We start from the raw sequence: 15,481 nt of genomic DNA, 5'->3' as shown, positions 1-15,481 counted from the left end.
ACTCTGGAGGCGGTGGGTGTCAGTTGGCATGCTCCCTGTGGGGGCTTAGCTTGCAATAGCTGAGGGTTAATATATATAGGGCAGCTGATGCAGCATATGAGGTTTGACAAGAGGAAATTAAACTTTCTGCTGAGAAATACTACTATAGTGTATACTGGAGCAATACGTAGGGCGGCGGTGGCAGTGCCACCATCGGTATCGATATCATTTCAGCTCTAAAAATGACAAGTTGGGCTTATTGGTACGTGGGATGGTGGTCGTTTTCATGGCAAAAAGGGCCTTCATTTTGGGCTTGTGTAAAGGGGGGAGAGGGCTCACGTAGGGCGGCTGGTGGGCCCCCGAGCCTCGGTGGGCGTCGCCATCGGAATATCCTGCTAATCTGGAGCTCCTCCGTCGTAGTCTCGTGGAGGCGGCGAGCGGTCGACACCTAGAGAAGCTTCGCAGATGGCTCCGCGGTGGTGTGACATGACCAGCCGCCGGCGGCAGCCTCCCTCCCGACTTTCCCCTCCGACGACCGCCCAGATCGAGCTAGCTAGCTAGTGCGGTCACCTCACCTGTAGACAAAACCATTCAGATTAAAATCAAGGGCTGCGCTGTGCTCTAGACTTGTAGTATCTGGTGAACGTTCTTTAGTTCACCAACTTAACTTTGATGCTGAATTGGAAGCCATCTATGCAGAAGTGGACCAGAAAAAGTTCAGTGTTACCTTCAGAAAAAGAAAAAGAAAAAGGGTTCAGGGTTGTCCACCATAGATTGACTTCCTTGTTCTTGCTCCTTCAATTCTCCTTCTTTCTACGTATGGTCAATGCTCAACGTTCTCGGTAAGAAATAGAACAAGTCAACCCTAATTCTTCATCTTGGTCCTTTTGCCTCCGTTTCGGAAAAAAATATGAAATAGAACAAGTCAACCCCTCTTCTTCGTTGTGGTCCTTTTCTTCTAGTATTAACTATGGCGGCTGCTAGGCATCATCCACCTATCAATCCAGCAATTAGCATCCCAATACGGGTTAATTTGATAAATAGCACTTGAATTCTGGCGATTCCGAGAAATGTCACTGCAATTTTCAAATTTTGAAAAATTTCCAATCGCGTTTTTTCAAGTTTAGAAATTGCAGTGGCATTTCTCGGGATCGCCAGAATTCGAGTGGCATTTATCCAATTAACCCTCCCAATAAACAGCCGTCGGACTTTACTACAGCCAACCATTGGATTGAAGCCACGTGTCGCAGCAGCAACACCACCGTTGCCTCCCCCCCCCCCCCCCCCCCCCCCGCGCGTTGCTGCAACCGTTGAGGTTGGCAGCAAAATCCCCAACTCTTCTGCACCCGCCCGACCAGGGCGAGGAGGGATCCACGGCGACTCGTGTACAACGCCGCCGCCATGCAGCATCCCTGCCGTCCAGCTTCCCTCGCCATGGCTGCTCACCACATAGTGCGGATTATGTTGTCAGTTGCCATGGATCGAAGCTCCGGTGCTCCATCGAGCAGCAGGCAGGCCAAATGGGCCCCAATTCTCGCCAGCGAGCCGATTCGTCGGTCTGGAGCTGCAAGGGAGCTCTGCAATCCTCCTGTGTTTTCTGCTGAAGCCTCCCGGGCAAGCTCCTCGCAGGCTTGGGTAAGTTATAAGGAGCAATTGAAAAGCATGCAGCATGAAGTGTTTTGATTCTGCTCTATTCATAATTTTGTGTCTCTCTGATCACTGTCCTCAAAAAAATGCACTATGAATTGCAGCATATCTCCTTATGTCAACTGAAAGCTGTGTACAAAAAAACTCCTTCCAATTTCAGTTTAAGAACTGCTCCAACAAATGTGCAGGGGGGGTCAACTGAGAACTCTGTATAATTGCTCCTTGCACTTTCAGTTTAAAAATGTGCAGGAGGAGGTCAACTGAAAACCGTGTATAATTTGCTCCTTGAAATTTCAGTTTAAGATTTGCAAAAAAAATGTGCAGGGGCGGGGGTTATGCTGTATGTGTGGTGAATGCTCCTAACAAAGTACAAACCAAAACTGAAAAAAGTCCCCAATATGAGCACATTTTGTAATGCTATATATGTTGTGAAAAATATAAAGCATTGACTCTATTTGACTGTGTTGCATGGTTTAAACTGTGATCATTTTGGACAAGTTCCTGTACTAGAAAAAGTTAGATAGAAATGTTGCATCTAGTAGGAAAATAGAGTCAATGTGATATCAACTTCATTACTTTGCTTGTAGCACTGTGATTACAAAAAACAAAAATCAACTTGATTACTTTGCTGGTAGCACTGTGATCATTGTATTAGAAAATGTTGAAGCATTTTATTTAGTATCGTGGGGTGAAAACATAGAAGATGAAACAAATCTGATGTAATACATATTTTATGCTAGAAGCACTAGTTTCTTGCACATTCTACCTTTTTTACTGACAATGTGATAACTTTTTTCTATAACAACAAAAAATAGGCTGCTGGTGCTGGAGTTGGTGATGATGAGAGCTACATTATGGCGCAAATGTCTGTTGCTAATGAGGTCAGTATGGAAGGGATGATTAATGTTGCTGATGTGCAACAGGATATGGATGGTGCAGACGATGATGCAATATCATTACAACCACTTGTTCCATATGTGGGCATGAACATAACTTTGATGCTGAATTGGAAGCCATCTATGCAGAAGAACCAGAAAAGGTTCAGTGTTACCTTCCAAAAAGAAAAAAGAAAAAGGGTTCAGGGTTGTCCACCACAGATTGACTTCCTTGTTCTCGCTCCTTGAATTCTCTTTCTTTCTACGCGTGTATGGTCAATGCTCAACGTTCTCGGTCAGAATAGAACAAGTCAACCCCTCTTCTTCGTCTTGCTCCTTCTCTTTTAGTATCTACTAGGACATCCAAACAAAAAAATACCAACATACGTTGTATTTAATAGTACCGTGTGGATCGCCATGATAGGTTTCTTTAACAGCAAATACATGGATCTGATATTTCACGAATTCATCTCTTCTAGTTTCATCGCAAGCAGCAAACGGAACCACAACCATGGGAGGTGCTTTTAAACACAAAATGAGCAGTATAGATTCTATTTTGCATCGCATAATCCGCTACATTTTGGACCTATCAAGTTTTTTATTGAGATACAAATTCATGATCCACTCGCATTTTATATATCGGTTTTTTTTCGACGGTGCAAGGCAGGCGTACATGTACAACCAATGAACCCGGGTAGGTAAAATCCAACAACGTACTAGCTCTCACTTAGACCAGAGATTATCATTTGTCAGTAATGGATATCCCAGTTACATCTCTGCCTCTGCTTTTTAGACAGAAAGAAGAGCCAGATCAAGAACATCACGAACAGATGAATCACAACAGTCCAGAAGAACAAGAAAACCGGCAAAGATGTCCCAAGCATCCAAACAATTTTTTATATACTACCTCACTTACTTATTTGTTGCTGCAATATCTATGGTAGAATTAATTTCTCGGTTTACATAACCTGGACAAGGGTTTGGCGTGTCTATCCTGAGTCCTCACAAATGACAAATGACAAACCTCTTACGTACTATTGATATTACATACTGATGATGCTTCAGGCCTTTAGGATGTCGTAGAATGTGGACGGACGATTCCTTCTCTTCAGGCAGAGCTCCTGAAAGCAAGGGAAATATTTTCAATTTACGAGGGTCCAGAAGCAGACAAAGACAGTACAAAATACTTGATGAAAATAGGGAAAGTAGTGGCTGAACCCCAGCTCGGCGCACCCAGAGTGCACCCACGCAAGAAAACATAGCAAAACATTTTTTAAAATTCTAAAGTTTACCATAATGTTTGCACTCGTAATGATGATGCCACTAAATACTGCTTTTCAGATTCCGTAGACATGCTAAATTTACCATGTTTCATAAATTACTGATTCTTCCCCAACATTTTTATCTGCATTAGCGTCTTTTCCCCGTTAAAAATGACTCAGAGTAATCTACTGCTTCAGTGTATTAGCGTCACGATAAACAAAAGCCCCCAGATAGCATAGTAGTATAAATAAAGCTTTCGCAACTCCTAAACCTAACTGAGAAAATTGGCGAATGTTCAGAGATTCACTCGGTTCATACAGGTTTAAAAGGCACATAGACTCGTATTGAACAAGAGCACATTCTAAGGTGGCAAATTAAAAATACAGAACCTTTATGATGAATGTGAACGGTACCTCTACTGCCGAAGCCACCCTCAGTAAGCTAGCCTCACCCCATGGACGGCCTATCAGTTGCAAGCCGATAGGAAGGCCTTGCTTGTCATGACCAACCTGTGTACAGGACAGGAGTAGCAGCACATATTAGCAATTAATATTTTCCCTGCATGTTTTTGAGCTATAATATACTACCAAAATTCTGAATATTTTCCTATAATTATCTGTAAACCTTTCATTATGTTGGAAATAACACCATGTTTCTGAATGTAAATCAATAATGTTAAAGTTACTATTCCATACACAATCTCAACGTTAACTACGAGATACAATAAATATTCATCATAAGTTGTGACACCACTTACAGGAACCGTTATGGCAGGAAAGCCAAGAAAATTCCCCGCAACAATGAATTGCATCAACTTAGCTGCAATAAAGAGACAGAATCAGAAACAGAAAAAGGTGTATTTGGTCTCTGTAGAAGTACCAACAATTGTACTTGGCAAGTTGGCACCAAAAGAGGCATATATATAGTTTGCTTTGCAAACTGCTTAACTCATACAAACTATTAGACTCGTGAACATACATATTGCATAGCTACTTTATACTAGTATTAGATTCCAAAAGGAAGAAATGCCACTTGTATATTTGACTCCAACAAGGTTCTAAATAGCTTGTGATATTCCGTTATAGCTTTGTGTGGTCCCACCACAAAACCATGAAACCTGTGATCTAAATAAGGAAATAGCTAGTGATAGGTCAGCTTTAGCTTTTTAGGATCTTCGCGGCTAAGGTGTGAAAATTGTGTTTATGACCTCAATCTCCCCTACAAATTTCACATATAGAGCTGTCGTTATATTATTTTTCTTACAAACTTTTTTCTCAATACAAGACAAAGACAACAGTTGCTGTGTCAAATAACAATTGTTCCAAATCAAGATTTCAGTAGTTTTTATGCAGGATGTTAACATGGTTCAGAGCTGAGTTTGTGATAAGTTGTAAATCCACATGTTGAACAGCTAATGAAATGCATAACATAATATAGTGAAAAGAATCTACCTGATACAATATAATCAGACTCTCCTTTCAGAGCACTTGGTGGTATTCTTGGTGCAGTAATGCTGGGAAAAACAACACATCTCCTTAGCTGTTATAACTGGTGCAACCTGGTAAAATTAGGTATGTGGCATTCTAGGGAGCAAAGATAAACAGACTTATATCAGTTGCTCCGTGTAATCCCAAATGTGAATTAGTATTGTCATTCAGTAGTTCACACATAGTATCTCGCATTTAAGTCAGAAACCACCGAGACCTCCTAATTGGCACGTTCAGTGCTGATTAAGCTACTTGGCCCTCGCACGCCTCTCCCGGCTCCCGCATAGGCCAGACCAACAAACCGAGTGTCCCTTTCGTTCGTTCAGTTTTTTCTTTTTTTGAACAGCTTGATCGTTCCATCAGTTCATCGATGAACATATGCTCAAAAAAAAGTTGATCGGTCAACAGTTGACCAGTAGACCTGGTTGACCATGACTAGTTACAAGTTAACCGTTGAGTTTCCCAAAAGATCGTGGACCTGGAAGAATCATAAAATCCAAAAAAGTTTACAAATTTTGAACCTTTTAAAAAAGTTCATAAAATGTGAAAGAGTTCACGATTTTCAAAAATAATCAAAAATTTGACAAAGTTCGTGAATTTGAAAAATGTTCACAAATTTTAAAAAAATCATGAATACAAAAAATGTCCATGAATTTGAAAATATTCGCAAATTTTAAAAAAGTTCATCAAATTTGGAAATGTTCGCAAAATTGGAAAAGAAAATCACGAATTCAAAAAAGTTCATGTATTCATAAAAGTTCAAAAAAAATGAAAGAATTCGGTAAATTGAAAAACCTGACGAAATTTGGAAAAAAGTTCTCGAATTTGAGGAAACTTCATGGCTTGGAAAAATTTATAATTTGAAAAAACATCACAAAAAGGAAAAGAGTTCACAAATTCGAAAAAATCTTAAACTTGAAAAAAGTTCACAACATTCTGAGAAAAGTTCATGAATTTGAAAAGGTTGTCGCATATGAAAACAATGAAAAAGGGATGAAACCAACAAAAACCAGTCTAGAAAACTAAAAAAACCAGCTGGAAGCTTCCAAAGCTTCCCAAAACCGGCCTGGGAAGCATCACAAAAACCAGGAGCGGAGGGAGCTTCTCGCTCGTCTTAGTTGGGCTGGCATATAGTACAGAAGTGGAAGGGGTGGGGAGCCCCTATATTTCGCCTCCAGCGAGTCCACCTTCCAACTCGCTGAAGGGGCGAGCGAGACGGGCCGGCCCACGCGCGGCAGGCCACAGCCTCATTTTTTTACTTGTTTTTTATATTTTCTGTTTTCTTTTTTTGCTTTCTTTTTGTACTTTTTATACTTTCAAATATAATAAATGCATATGTTACAAAACCACTCCACAAAAAGTATTTGAAAAATGTTAAATAAATATTTGAAAAATGTTGAGCAAGCATTCAAAAAATGTGGAATGTATATAGGAAAAATATTGTTCATGTATTAAAAAATGATGAATTTTTTTATCATGTACAAAAAAATGTTAATCAAGCATTTGAAACAAATGTTGAACAAGTATTTGAAAAGTGTTAATTAGGCATTTGGGAAATGTTAAATGTGTATAGAAAAAATGTTGACCATGTATTAATAAAATGATGGAAACAAATTACATAAAATATTAATCAAGCATTTGAAAAAATGTTGAACAAGTATTTGAAAAACGTTAATCAAACATTTGGAAAATATTAAATCTGTGTAGAAAAAATGTTGACCATGTATTTAAAAATGATGATTTTTTTAATCATGTATATAAAAATATTGAACAAGTGTTTCAAAAAATGTTAATCAAGCATTTGGCAAATGTTAAGTGTGTATAGAAAAAATGTTGATCATGTCATAAGCAAATGTTAATATTTTTATTTCAGAAGTTTTAATTAAGCTTTTAAAAAAATATAATGTATTAAAAAATTGACCATTTATTTAAAAATGTTAATCTTTTATTTGAAAAATGTTAATTAAGCATTTGAAAATGTTGAAAATGTCTATGCAGAAAATGTTGCCCATGTATTACCAAAATGTTTAATTTGTATTGGAAAAATGATAGACGTGTATTAGAAAAATGTTGTTGACATATATAAAAAAATGTAGAATAATAACCAAAAGAACAAAGAAAACCAAAAATTATCAAAAGAAAAAATAAAATGAAAAAAATGAAGAACCAAATGCAAAAAAGAATGAAAAAAAAGCGGAGAAGTGCCGACACCAGAGACCAACGACCAGGCGCCTCTCTCTCGATCCCAGCAATTAGAAAACTAGGTCGCTTAGAACCACTAACCATCTATTCAAAGCTAGAAGCAGAATTTTCCTCGTGCACTAGCCTCTTTGACTAGATGAAAACAAGTACCAAGGAGTTTAGCCGGTTGTACACTAGCATGCATATACACTATTAGCATAAATGACTAAGATGATATAAAATGTCTATGGACCGATTGTAATAAACTGCAAAATCTTTTACCCGGTTGTAGGGGTTGCTATGACGTCAACCTTCCTGAAAGCTTCCATGTGATAGTACATCATCCTTCTCCTATATAAGCCATGGATACGGTAAGCACACAACTGGCAGAACGTCTACCATGGGGAAAAGAAATATATACTTGATAGTCGTCAGTTCATATCCCAGACTTAATTACATTTGTCATACAACAACCATGTGTCATGTGATTTATAACAACACCTCAATGCCCACGATTTGCGCAACAGCAAGCAGATCTAGGAAATTTCAGTAACTCGGTATATGTGACAAACTAGGATGCCCAAATGGACTTCTCTAAAAATCATTTATGGAGTCTAGTCAAGACATGGTAGCTTTTAAAGAAAAGAAGAAGAAATTTGAGTTAGCAGCACCTTCTTGTAGCAGATAAGGATAAAATTGAAGCTACACAACTTCTAGCAGCTACTGATGTATTGTTACTCAGTAAAAAAAATGTCCACACAATAAGTCAATAAGTATGCCCCATCACCTGGCATTAGGTATGCTCTGTAATGCATGTCCTTTTTGTACTTGTCTATAATCTCCTATTTGTTTTCAAAATAAAATGATAAAGAAAGAACTAACTAAAATAAGGCATATATAGGATACGTCATATTAGAATAATTTAGTTAGATGGAATTGTAATTTAATTTGTAATTTAGCAATAACTACGGTTATACTAGAAATGACAGATATTGTCAAATTAAATCCAACAAAAATACACTGGATAAGGGCTTGTGGGAGCCTGTGGGATCATTAGATACATTGGTTTCTTATTAGCTTGGTTGGTCATCTCTCTGTGTTACATGGAAAAATTCTTACAATCTAAATAGGTTTTATTTTATCATTCTTATCTACAATCACAGTCAACATGGTTCTAAGAGAACTTCCAAGATCTGAATAAGATTGCATGACGAAAAAAACCTACTTCATACTCATGAACGAGTGCTGTAATGGAAATCATAAATGGATCAGCTACATTTATACTCATATTCACCTCAGACGTTGAGAAGCAACATAATCTGCTGAAGTGAATGACCCAAAAAGTGCCAAACTTCCTCGAGTATCTAACGTCATTTCAGTTCGCCTCCTGGAAGATAGTATAGTGAGATTGATAGTACGGAATAGTAAATACTAGCTAACAATAATATTTCCAGTCTCTCAGGGACCAAAAATTTGAAGTTCTACCTCCTATTGAAACTTGAAAGGAATTTTTTTTATAACTCATGCTAAGAGCAGTATGGAGAATCCGATATTTGTGTTGATAGATATAGATAGGTACCCTTCTTGGTAATGAGCATTCAGCTGGCAGAATCCTTCTGAGCCAATAGTGACAAGATGGGCAGTACGCATCTCCAAAAGCTCTGGTAATATTATCTCTTCTATCTTGAAAAATGTTAAACAATACTAGTCAGCTGAGATGTCAAAAAACAACAAAATATGTGTATATATAGTAGATCCCACATCATCAGAAAAGGCATCTCGACATAATCATTTAGCAGCTGGGAGAAATTAAGCTTAACTATTACTGCTTGTTGGATGTCTAAAATCTCTAAATGATACAGATCAGTTAAAACTTACAGGAATTGTTAACAATAGTAAGATTGACATTTTTCTAATTAACACTTCACAATTGTTTTGACACAACCATCAACAGAACTATGGTAGTAGTTATTGGTGAGCACAGAAGCATTCACCTTACACATGGAAATCTTATTAATGAGAAAATGCCTTCATCTAAAGAAGAGATTGTACATTCAAAGGTACAACACCTAAACAGCTGGTATAAATAGACATAAGAGTAATACAATAATATAAGATGTGTTGCGGTAGAAACGGCCATACCTGACATCCGAAGGTGTTGCGCAGGAGGCTAAGTGCATCCTCACATGTATTTGAGATCTCAATATCAGAAACATCATGAAACCACTGAAAAGGCCAAGTTTATATAAGAAAAATTACATATGTACAAAGATAATATTTCATGTTAAAAATTGTACCTCTGTATATTTTCCCACTTTCACTGATTGCAGGATATCGTTGTTCTCAGAGGACACCAAGTTAGGAACACACAGCGGCAACTGTACAGCAAAAAGGGAAAGAGATGTAGAAGTTGTGAGCCTGATAGGATGCAATAAGGTTAGATTTAGATCATAAGTTATGATCCATCCTGGGTAATAATGGAGAAGGTTAACATATGACTGTTGCTATATTATGATTACCGTACTGTGGAGCTTTAAATTTTACATTTCATTTCAGAAACAATAATCACATTCTTGTTTCACACAATTCATTAATGCTGACATTTGTACTGCTTCACATTTTAAAAAAACTGACTAGTATAGTGCAATGACGTAGAAGTGACATGAAAGGCATTTTAGAGTTTGTTCAACATGCATTTCAATGTTTCTCGTACTTAACAGATGGGAAGTGTTAAAACAGGAAATATCTTACAGGTCTCAGAGTAAGCTTATCCATAGGTCTACAGCCAGCAAGTGCAGAATACCTGAAATGCCATACGACTAGGTGTAACACTGTAAGTAGTAAGTACATAACTTACAAGCAGAGAGTGTTCACTGTTGAGTATTCATAAATGACAAGTATTCAGTTGTACCCACTACCCATGAGGTAGTTAAATTCATATCTCATATCATTAACGTAAATAAGAGAGTTGACAAACTTCGACTTTGCCAACAAGATGGCTAAACAGGTTTATGCAACCTCACGATCTCATTTAGCAAGCCAAACTACTTACACTAGCACAGAATCCTCCACCGATGCTGTAAGAGGTGAAGCGACTTCAGCAGTCCCACAGTCGCAAAGCACCCTGCAAATAAGATATATAATTATGCATACTCACAATCTATCTATTATTTATATACTAAAACAAAAGGTAAATGCCAACACATTCGTCCACATAGGCTAAAAATATATGCTCTGTAGATTTAGATTGTAATGGTTGATATTAAAAGGTGTAAAGTTACTGAGAACAACATCATATACGAATTTTGGCACCCGATACGTACAAGATGCAACCACAAATAACATGTATGTATTAGTATCCGATATGAGCACAACAAACCGATCAGAAAAAAAACATGCATATTTGTGTCCGATACGAGACTCTCAAACCAATCATAGCTAGCAGTTTGGGCTGGCTTTGGGCACTCAAATGCAGGAGGAGAGAAAAACAGAAAAATGACGTTGGTATGGCTTTGGGCACTCAAATGCAGTTTGGGCCCAAGCAATACGGTTTGAGCTGGCTAATGGGCACGTGCAACACCATATGGGTTGAGAAATTAAACATGCTGGGCATTTGACTGTATGGGAGCATGGTGCAAATGACATTGCAAAAATTAAACTAAAATAGATCTATAAAAGATGACTAAGCCATGCAATTTACATGGGCTGTAACAAGATCAAATAAAACACAAATATCTATTATTAATCCTAATGGCAAGTCAAATAAACCCAGTGATCAAAACGTATTCCATTCATATTATCCTAATTTGAAAAAACACGTAACACTCATGTAAAAAATAGCCACGCAAATGTGCAGGGCAACACACATATTTGGCCCTTAGTAGTATATGTAAAAAATATTTGCATTGGTCATGTAAAAATAATACTCACTTTATTCAAATTATACTAATACTTTATAATTTTATATACAAACACATTTTTATTAAAAGTAATTGCTAAAGGTGTCAAAATCTAAAACGACAAATGTAACAATACATAGGAAACAACCGAATAAAAAATAAGGAAAATAGATTTTGTGAAACACCCCATAGAGTCAATAAATAACTATTTGATAATAACATTTAAATAGAAATTCAGGTGGGCAGTCTTCCTCTGCCCCCGGTGATGTTTCAAAAAAAACATTTAAATAGAAATTACCACTTGGGTTCATTATATGAAATTAAACAAGTTGGCATTTTGATTTACATCTGATGACATGAAATATTTAGCGGCCGGGTTAACAAGCTCAAGATATTTTCTAAACTTTGGTTTTAGTATATGAAAAATATCTGGTTTGATCAAACTAAAGCAATATCATTTTATCCATCACGGATATTTTTCATAGTATTGTAACATATAATTTATGCAATCATGAGTGGTCTGTTAAGTGTATATGTGGATTGTCTAGCCCTTTTCATCAGTTCAGACTTTCAGTCGTGTTGCCTAGTGCATGAGGCTTAACATGGTATCAGAGTAGCAAAGCAAGTGCTAGTAGTACATATCAAGTAGGAACTTCTCTTAGTTACCCAGTCATATTTGTGCGTCCGAATGTTGTCTTCAAACCAATAATGCCACATAGGGAGGATGGTATTCGAACTGAGCCTGTAAGAAAGAAAAGGTCCCAATTATAGAGACTAGTACTGAAAAGAATGTAGTGTCAATGAATGTCACAGCTCTATATGTACAAACCTCCGGCGTCTGTTCCAATCGCTGCTGAGCATAACCCTGATGAGACAAGTGCAGCTGGACCAGATGAAGAAGCACCAGTATATCTATTGATTGAATGTGGATTTCTTACTGTCCTGCAATACATAATTATGAAATTACGAAGATAAAGTAGCAAACATCAGAACATAAGTAGACTGGATGAACAATATTGGATGACTGCAAATTCCAAATCTGTTTTCCATTTCTTTTTCATAATGTGATGGTTTCTGATGATACCGCTAGAGCATAATATTTGTAGGCATCCGAGAGTTCTGATTCCTTATCAAGCTTTACAATTACCCAGCTGAGTTTGCTTCTAGGAAAGAGCAAACAAATATTGTAGTTCCCCTTTTCCATTACAAAACTTTAGGCAAAGCAAAAGAATCACCTAGACGTTGTTGGACATTCATGTTTGCAGCATTCCAAAAAAAAAAGGAGAAAAGAAAATTTAATCTGGCAACACTCAAGTTTCCACCAGGTCAACATAGATGAAAACATGACTTAAGTTTTAGCACCTCCAATAAAACTCATGTATCCATAGACTCCATGTATGTAAGCATTTCGAACAGAACTAGCAGCCGCTCAATTATTAGCCATACCCATAGTTTGGGTTGTTTCCGGTGACCCCAATGCCTAGCTCGTGCATATTTGCTTTCCCAATAAAAATCACTCCACATTTCCGTAAACGAGCAACTAAGACTGCGTCTTTCTCCACAGGGCGGATTTTGTCGAAAAATGTGGTACCACCTGAATTCAAAAAGATGAATATAATATAGAACATGCTTCTCGGACACATCAAAATAATGGCTACTTCAGTCGAGTGAGCTAACTCTTTGATGGATATGGGAAGCAGTCAATGTCATCCTTAATGGCGAAAAAGATCCCATCCAAAACGGAAATCGGGCTTCCTGTGCACAAGAAGCAACACATATCAAGAAAACAGGATAAAGGTAAATGGAGTTTCCACCTGATGTTTGTTCATTCAACAATGATTGAATAAAGCAGCAAAGATAGGTTCGGCGTAAACCTTGCTCAAATCTCTTTGTGGAAGCATCAGCTTGCTTCCTCAGGTCATGAGCATCAAAATAGATCAGCATTGGCATCGGAGGCTTCTTATTGTTCCACTCTTCCACACCCGCAATGACATGCTCCGCAACCTACCCAACGGTGAAGGTTAACACCACAAATGCAAGGAGAGCAAGCAATGTTCTGTACAGTACATTCCGGTGAGCAGTTACTCACAGCTGAAGGTGTCGTGATCCCGGACCGGTATGCGTGTGCAAAGTCACGGATCTTCCAGTAGAGAAAGGGGTTTTTCTCATCCGACGATGTGAAACGGCCAGACGGGTCGTATGGAGTGAGGCACTGCAGTGCTTCCTCCACTCTCTCCACAGGGTCCCTGTCCTCCCCCAGGGTCACAACTCCTTGCTCCGGCTCTGGCAAATCAAATTAGGAGCAGCAGCAGCAGCAGCAGTTAACAATAATACACCTTTTTTTTTGTTCAGCCGTGCATGTAAATTTCACATATTCAGGTGTGGCTGTGCTTCTGCAGCAAACATTTAGTATGTTCCTATGCCCTTTTTCAGTTTCAGCAGAACTTTTTTTTTTGCAAGGGAAGTTTCAGTAGAACCTGACTGAATGAAAGAAGGAGAACATCTATCTATCTCAACTATACAAAATTCAAGAAGACCAAAATTCAGTAGAACTTGACTGAACGAGAAGTTTCTCATAGCTGCTTTTGCTTGTGCACACACAGAGACAGAGGGTATGAGTGTCGTACGTACCCTGCGGCGGGAACTCCGGGAAGAACATGGGCCGGTCGGGGATCACCGTGTGCTGCAGCATCTGCTCCGCTCGTCCCCCGGCAAGACGAGAACTGTGGTGAGTGCAACCGAAGCAAAATAATCTCAAACGAAATAGAAACTGGCAAGGGAAGGGAGGACCTGCGTCATGTTGTTGTGCTTCTTGAGGACGGAGGTGACGATGGGGCCGAGGAGCGGGGACTCGAGGAGCCAGACGAAGGCCCTGAGCGGGAACCCCGTGAGGCGCGGCGCCCGCAGCACCAGCGGCTCGTACCGCGCGGCGGCGATGTCCACCTCCTCCACCGGCGCCATCGCCTTCACCTTGCCGCCCATCTCCTCCGTTTCCCACTCTCCGGGGCAGAGGCACAGGCAGAGTGAATGCCAAACTGCAAGCGCGCGGCCGCGGCGGGAGCTAGAAAGGGAGGGAGCCAGCCGGGGCCGGGGTACGTACGTAGCGCTGAACTAGTACTAGGACTGTGCACACGTAAATGTGCCAGCGATTCAGTGGACTCCGGCGACAAGACGATAAATTTTGCCTCCAGGACCGCCCAGGATCTCTGACATCAGCCAAATTAATACCACCCCCCCCCCCCCCCCCCCCCCCCCCCCCGCGCGGGGGCCAGATTCTACGTTAGGGCGACTCCAACGCGGATCACCGAAGCAGATACTCCCTCCGTTCCAAAATGCAGTGCATATAGATTTTTAGAAGACTCAAACCTCATAAAATCTGATCAAGTTTATGGAGAAAAACATATGCATCTAGAATGTCAAACATATGTCATCAGATTCATCATAACATGTAGTTTCATATTTTATATATTTGGTATTATACATATAAATAGGATCTCCTGTAAACTTGATCAAAGTTTGCATAATTCGACTTTGTAAAAAGTCTATGCGCATTACGTTATGAAATAGAGGGAGTATCATCAAACGTGTCCACGGCCCGAAAGGTACTGGGGCACTGGCCATCCAACCGAATTCACCAAATATCGGGCCACCAGCTATGTTGTAGTTTCTGATGAACGTTCTTTAGTCGCACACACTTAATGCTGGATTGGAATGCCTCTATGAAAATGTGAACTCGTGGTGAACTAGAAAAAGTTCAGGGCTCAGGGTTGTGCACCATAGACTGACTTCCTTGTTCTTGCTCTCTGAATTCTCTTTCTTTCTGTGTATGGTCAATGCTCAACATTCTCGGTCATAAAGAGAAGAAGTCAACCCCTCTTCTTTGTCTTGCTCGTTCTCTTGTAGGATGAAGAAACAAAACAAAATAACAGTTTGTTTTACCAACAGATTTGATAGTATGAAACTGATGCTTCAAACAGTTCATTTCATTTAAAAGCCTGAACTGATGGAGATAGACAGACAATATATTTCAACGAATAGTACCGTATGAATCACCGAGGTAGGCCCCTTTAGTTTAGCCCTATCAGGCTCCAGCCATGTCCATCGCATAGATACCAAAGCCATTGTGCTACTGTAGCACTGCTTCACACAA

General features: G+C 39.2%; 1 protein-coding gene across 1 annotated transcript; it reads right to left on the bottom strand.

Annotated features, from left to right (window-relative positions):
- Positions 1-3,200: 3,200 nt before the first annotated feature.
- LOC109778528 (fatty acid amide hydrolase) lies at positions 3,201-15,177 on the bottom strand. Its single transcript, XM_020337091.4, has 19 exons — positions 14,122-15,177; positions 13,963-14,023; positions 13,421-13,614; positions 13,206-13,335; positions 13,009-13,086; positions 12,778-12,925; positions 12,161-12,273; positions 11,998-12,073; positions 10,485-10,556; positions 10,184-10,235; positions 9,730-9,810; positions 9,575-9,658; positions 9,012-9,115; positions 8,727-8,819; positions 7,715-7,783; positions 5,216-5,277; positions 4,522-4,583; positions 4,178-4,273; positions 3,201-3,622 (listed from the first exon to the last, which is right to left on the bottom strand). Exons 1-19 carry the CDS (start codon positions 14,311-14,313, stop codon positions 3,563-3,565), a joined length of 1,827 nt encoding a protein of 608 aa, XP_020192680.1. The 5' UTR covers positions 14,314-15,177; the 3' UTR covers positions 3,201-3,562.
- Between the last annotated feature and the right edge of the window lie 304 nt (positions 15,178-15,481).

Source organism: Aegilops tauschii, chromosome 2, assembly GCF_002575655.3.
Source record: "Aegilops tauschii subsp. strangulata cultivar AL8/78 chromosome 2, Aet v6.0, whole genome shotgun sequence".
Lineage (NCBI taxonomy): Eukaryota > Viridiplantae > Streptophyta > Magnoliopsida > Poales > Poaceae > Aegilops > Aegilops tauschii.
Note: the sequence above shows the minus strand (reverse complement) of the source record. Positions and strands in the feature narration are given on the sequence as shown.

Coding starts and splice junctions, on each gene's coding strand:
- LOC109778528 (XM_020337091.4), bottom strand. CDS start 14,313: ATGGGCGGCAAGGTGAAGGCGATGGCGCCGGTGGAGGAGGTGGACATC. Junction 10,236..10,484: donor GTGGAGGATTCTGTGCTAGT/GTAAGTAGTTTG, acceptor ATGGCATTTCAG/GTATTCTGCACTTGCTGGCT. Junction 8,820..9,011: donor AATGCTCATTACCAAGAAGG/GTACCTATCTAT, acceptor ACTATCTTCCAG/GAGGCGAACTGAAATGACGT.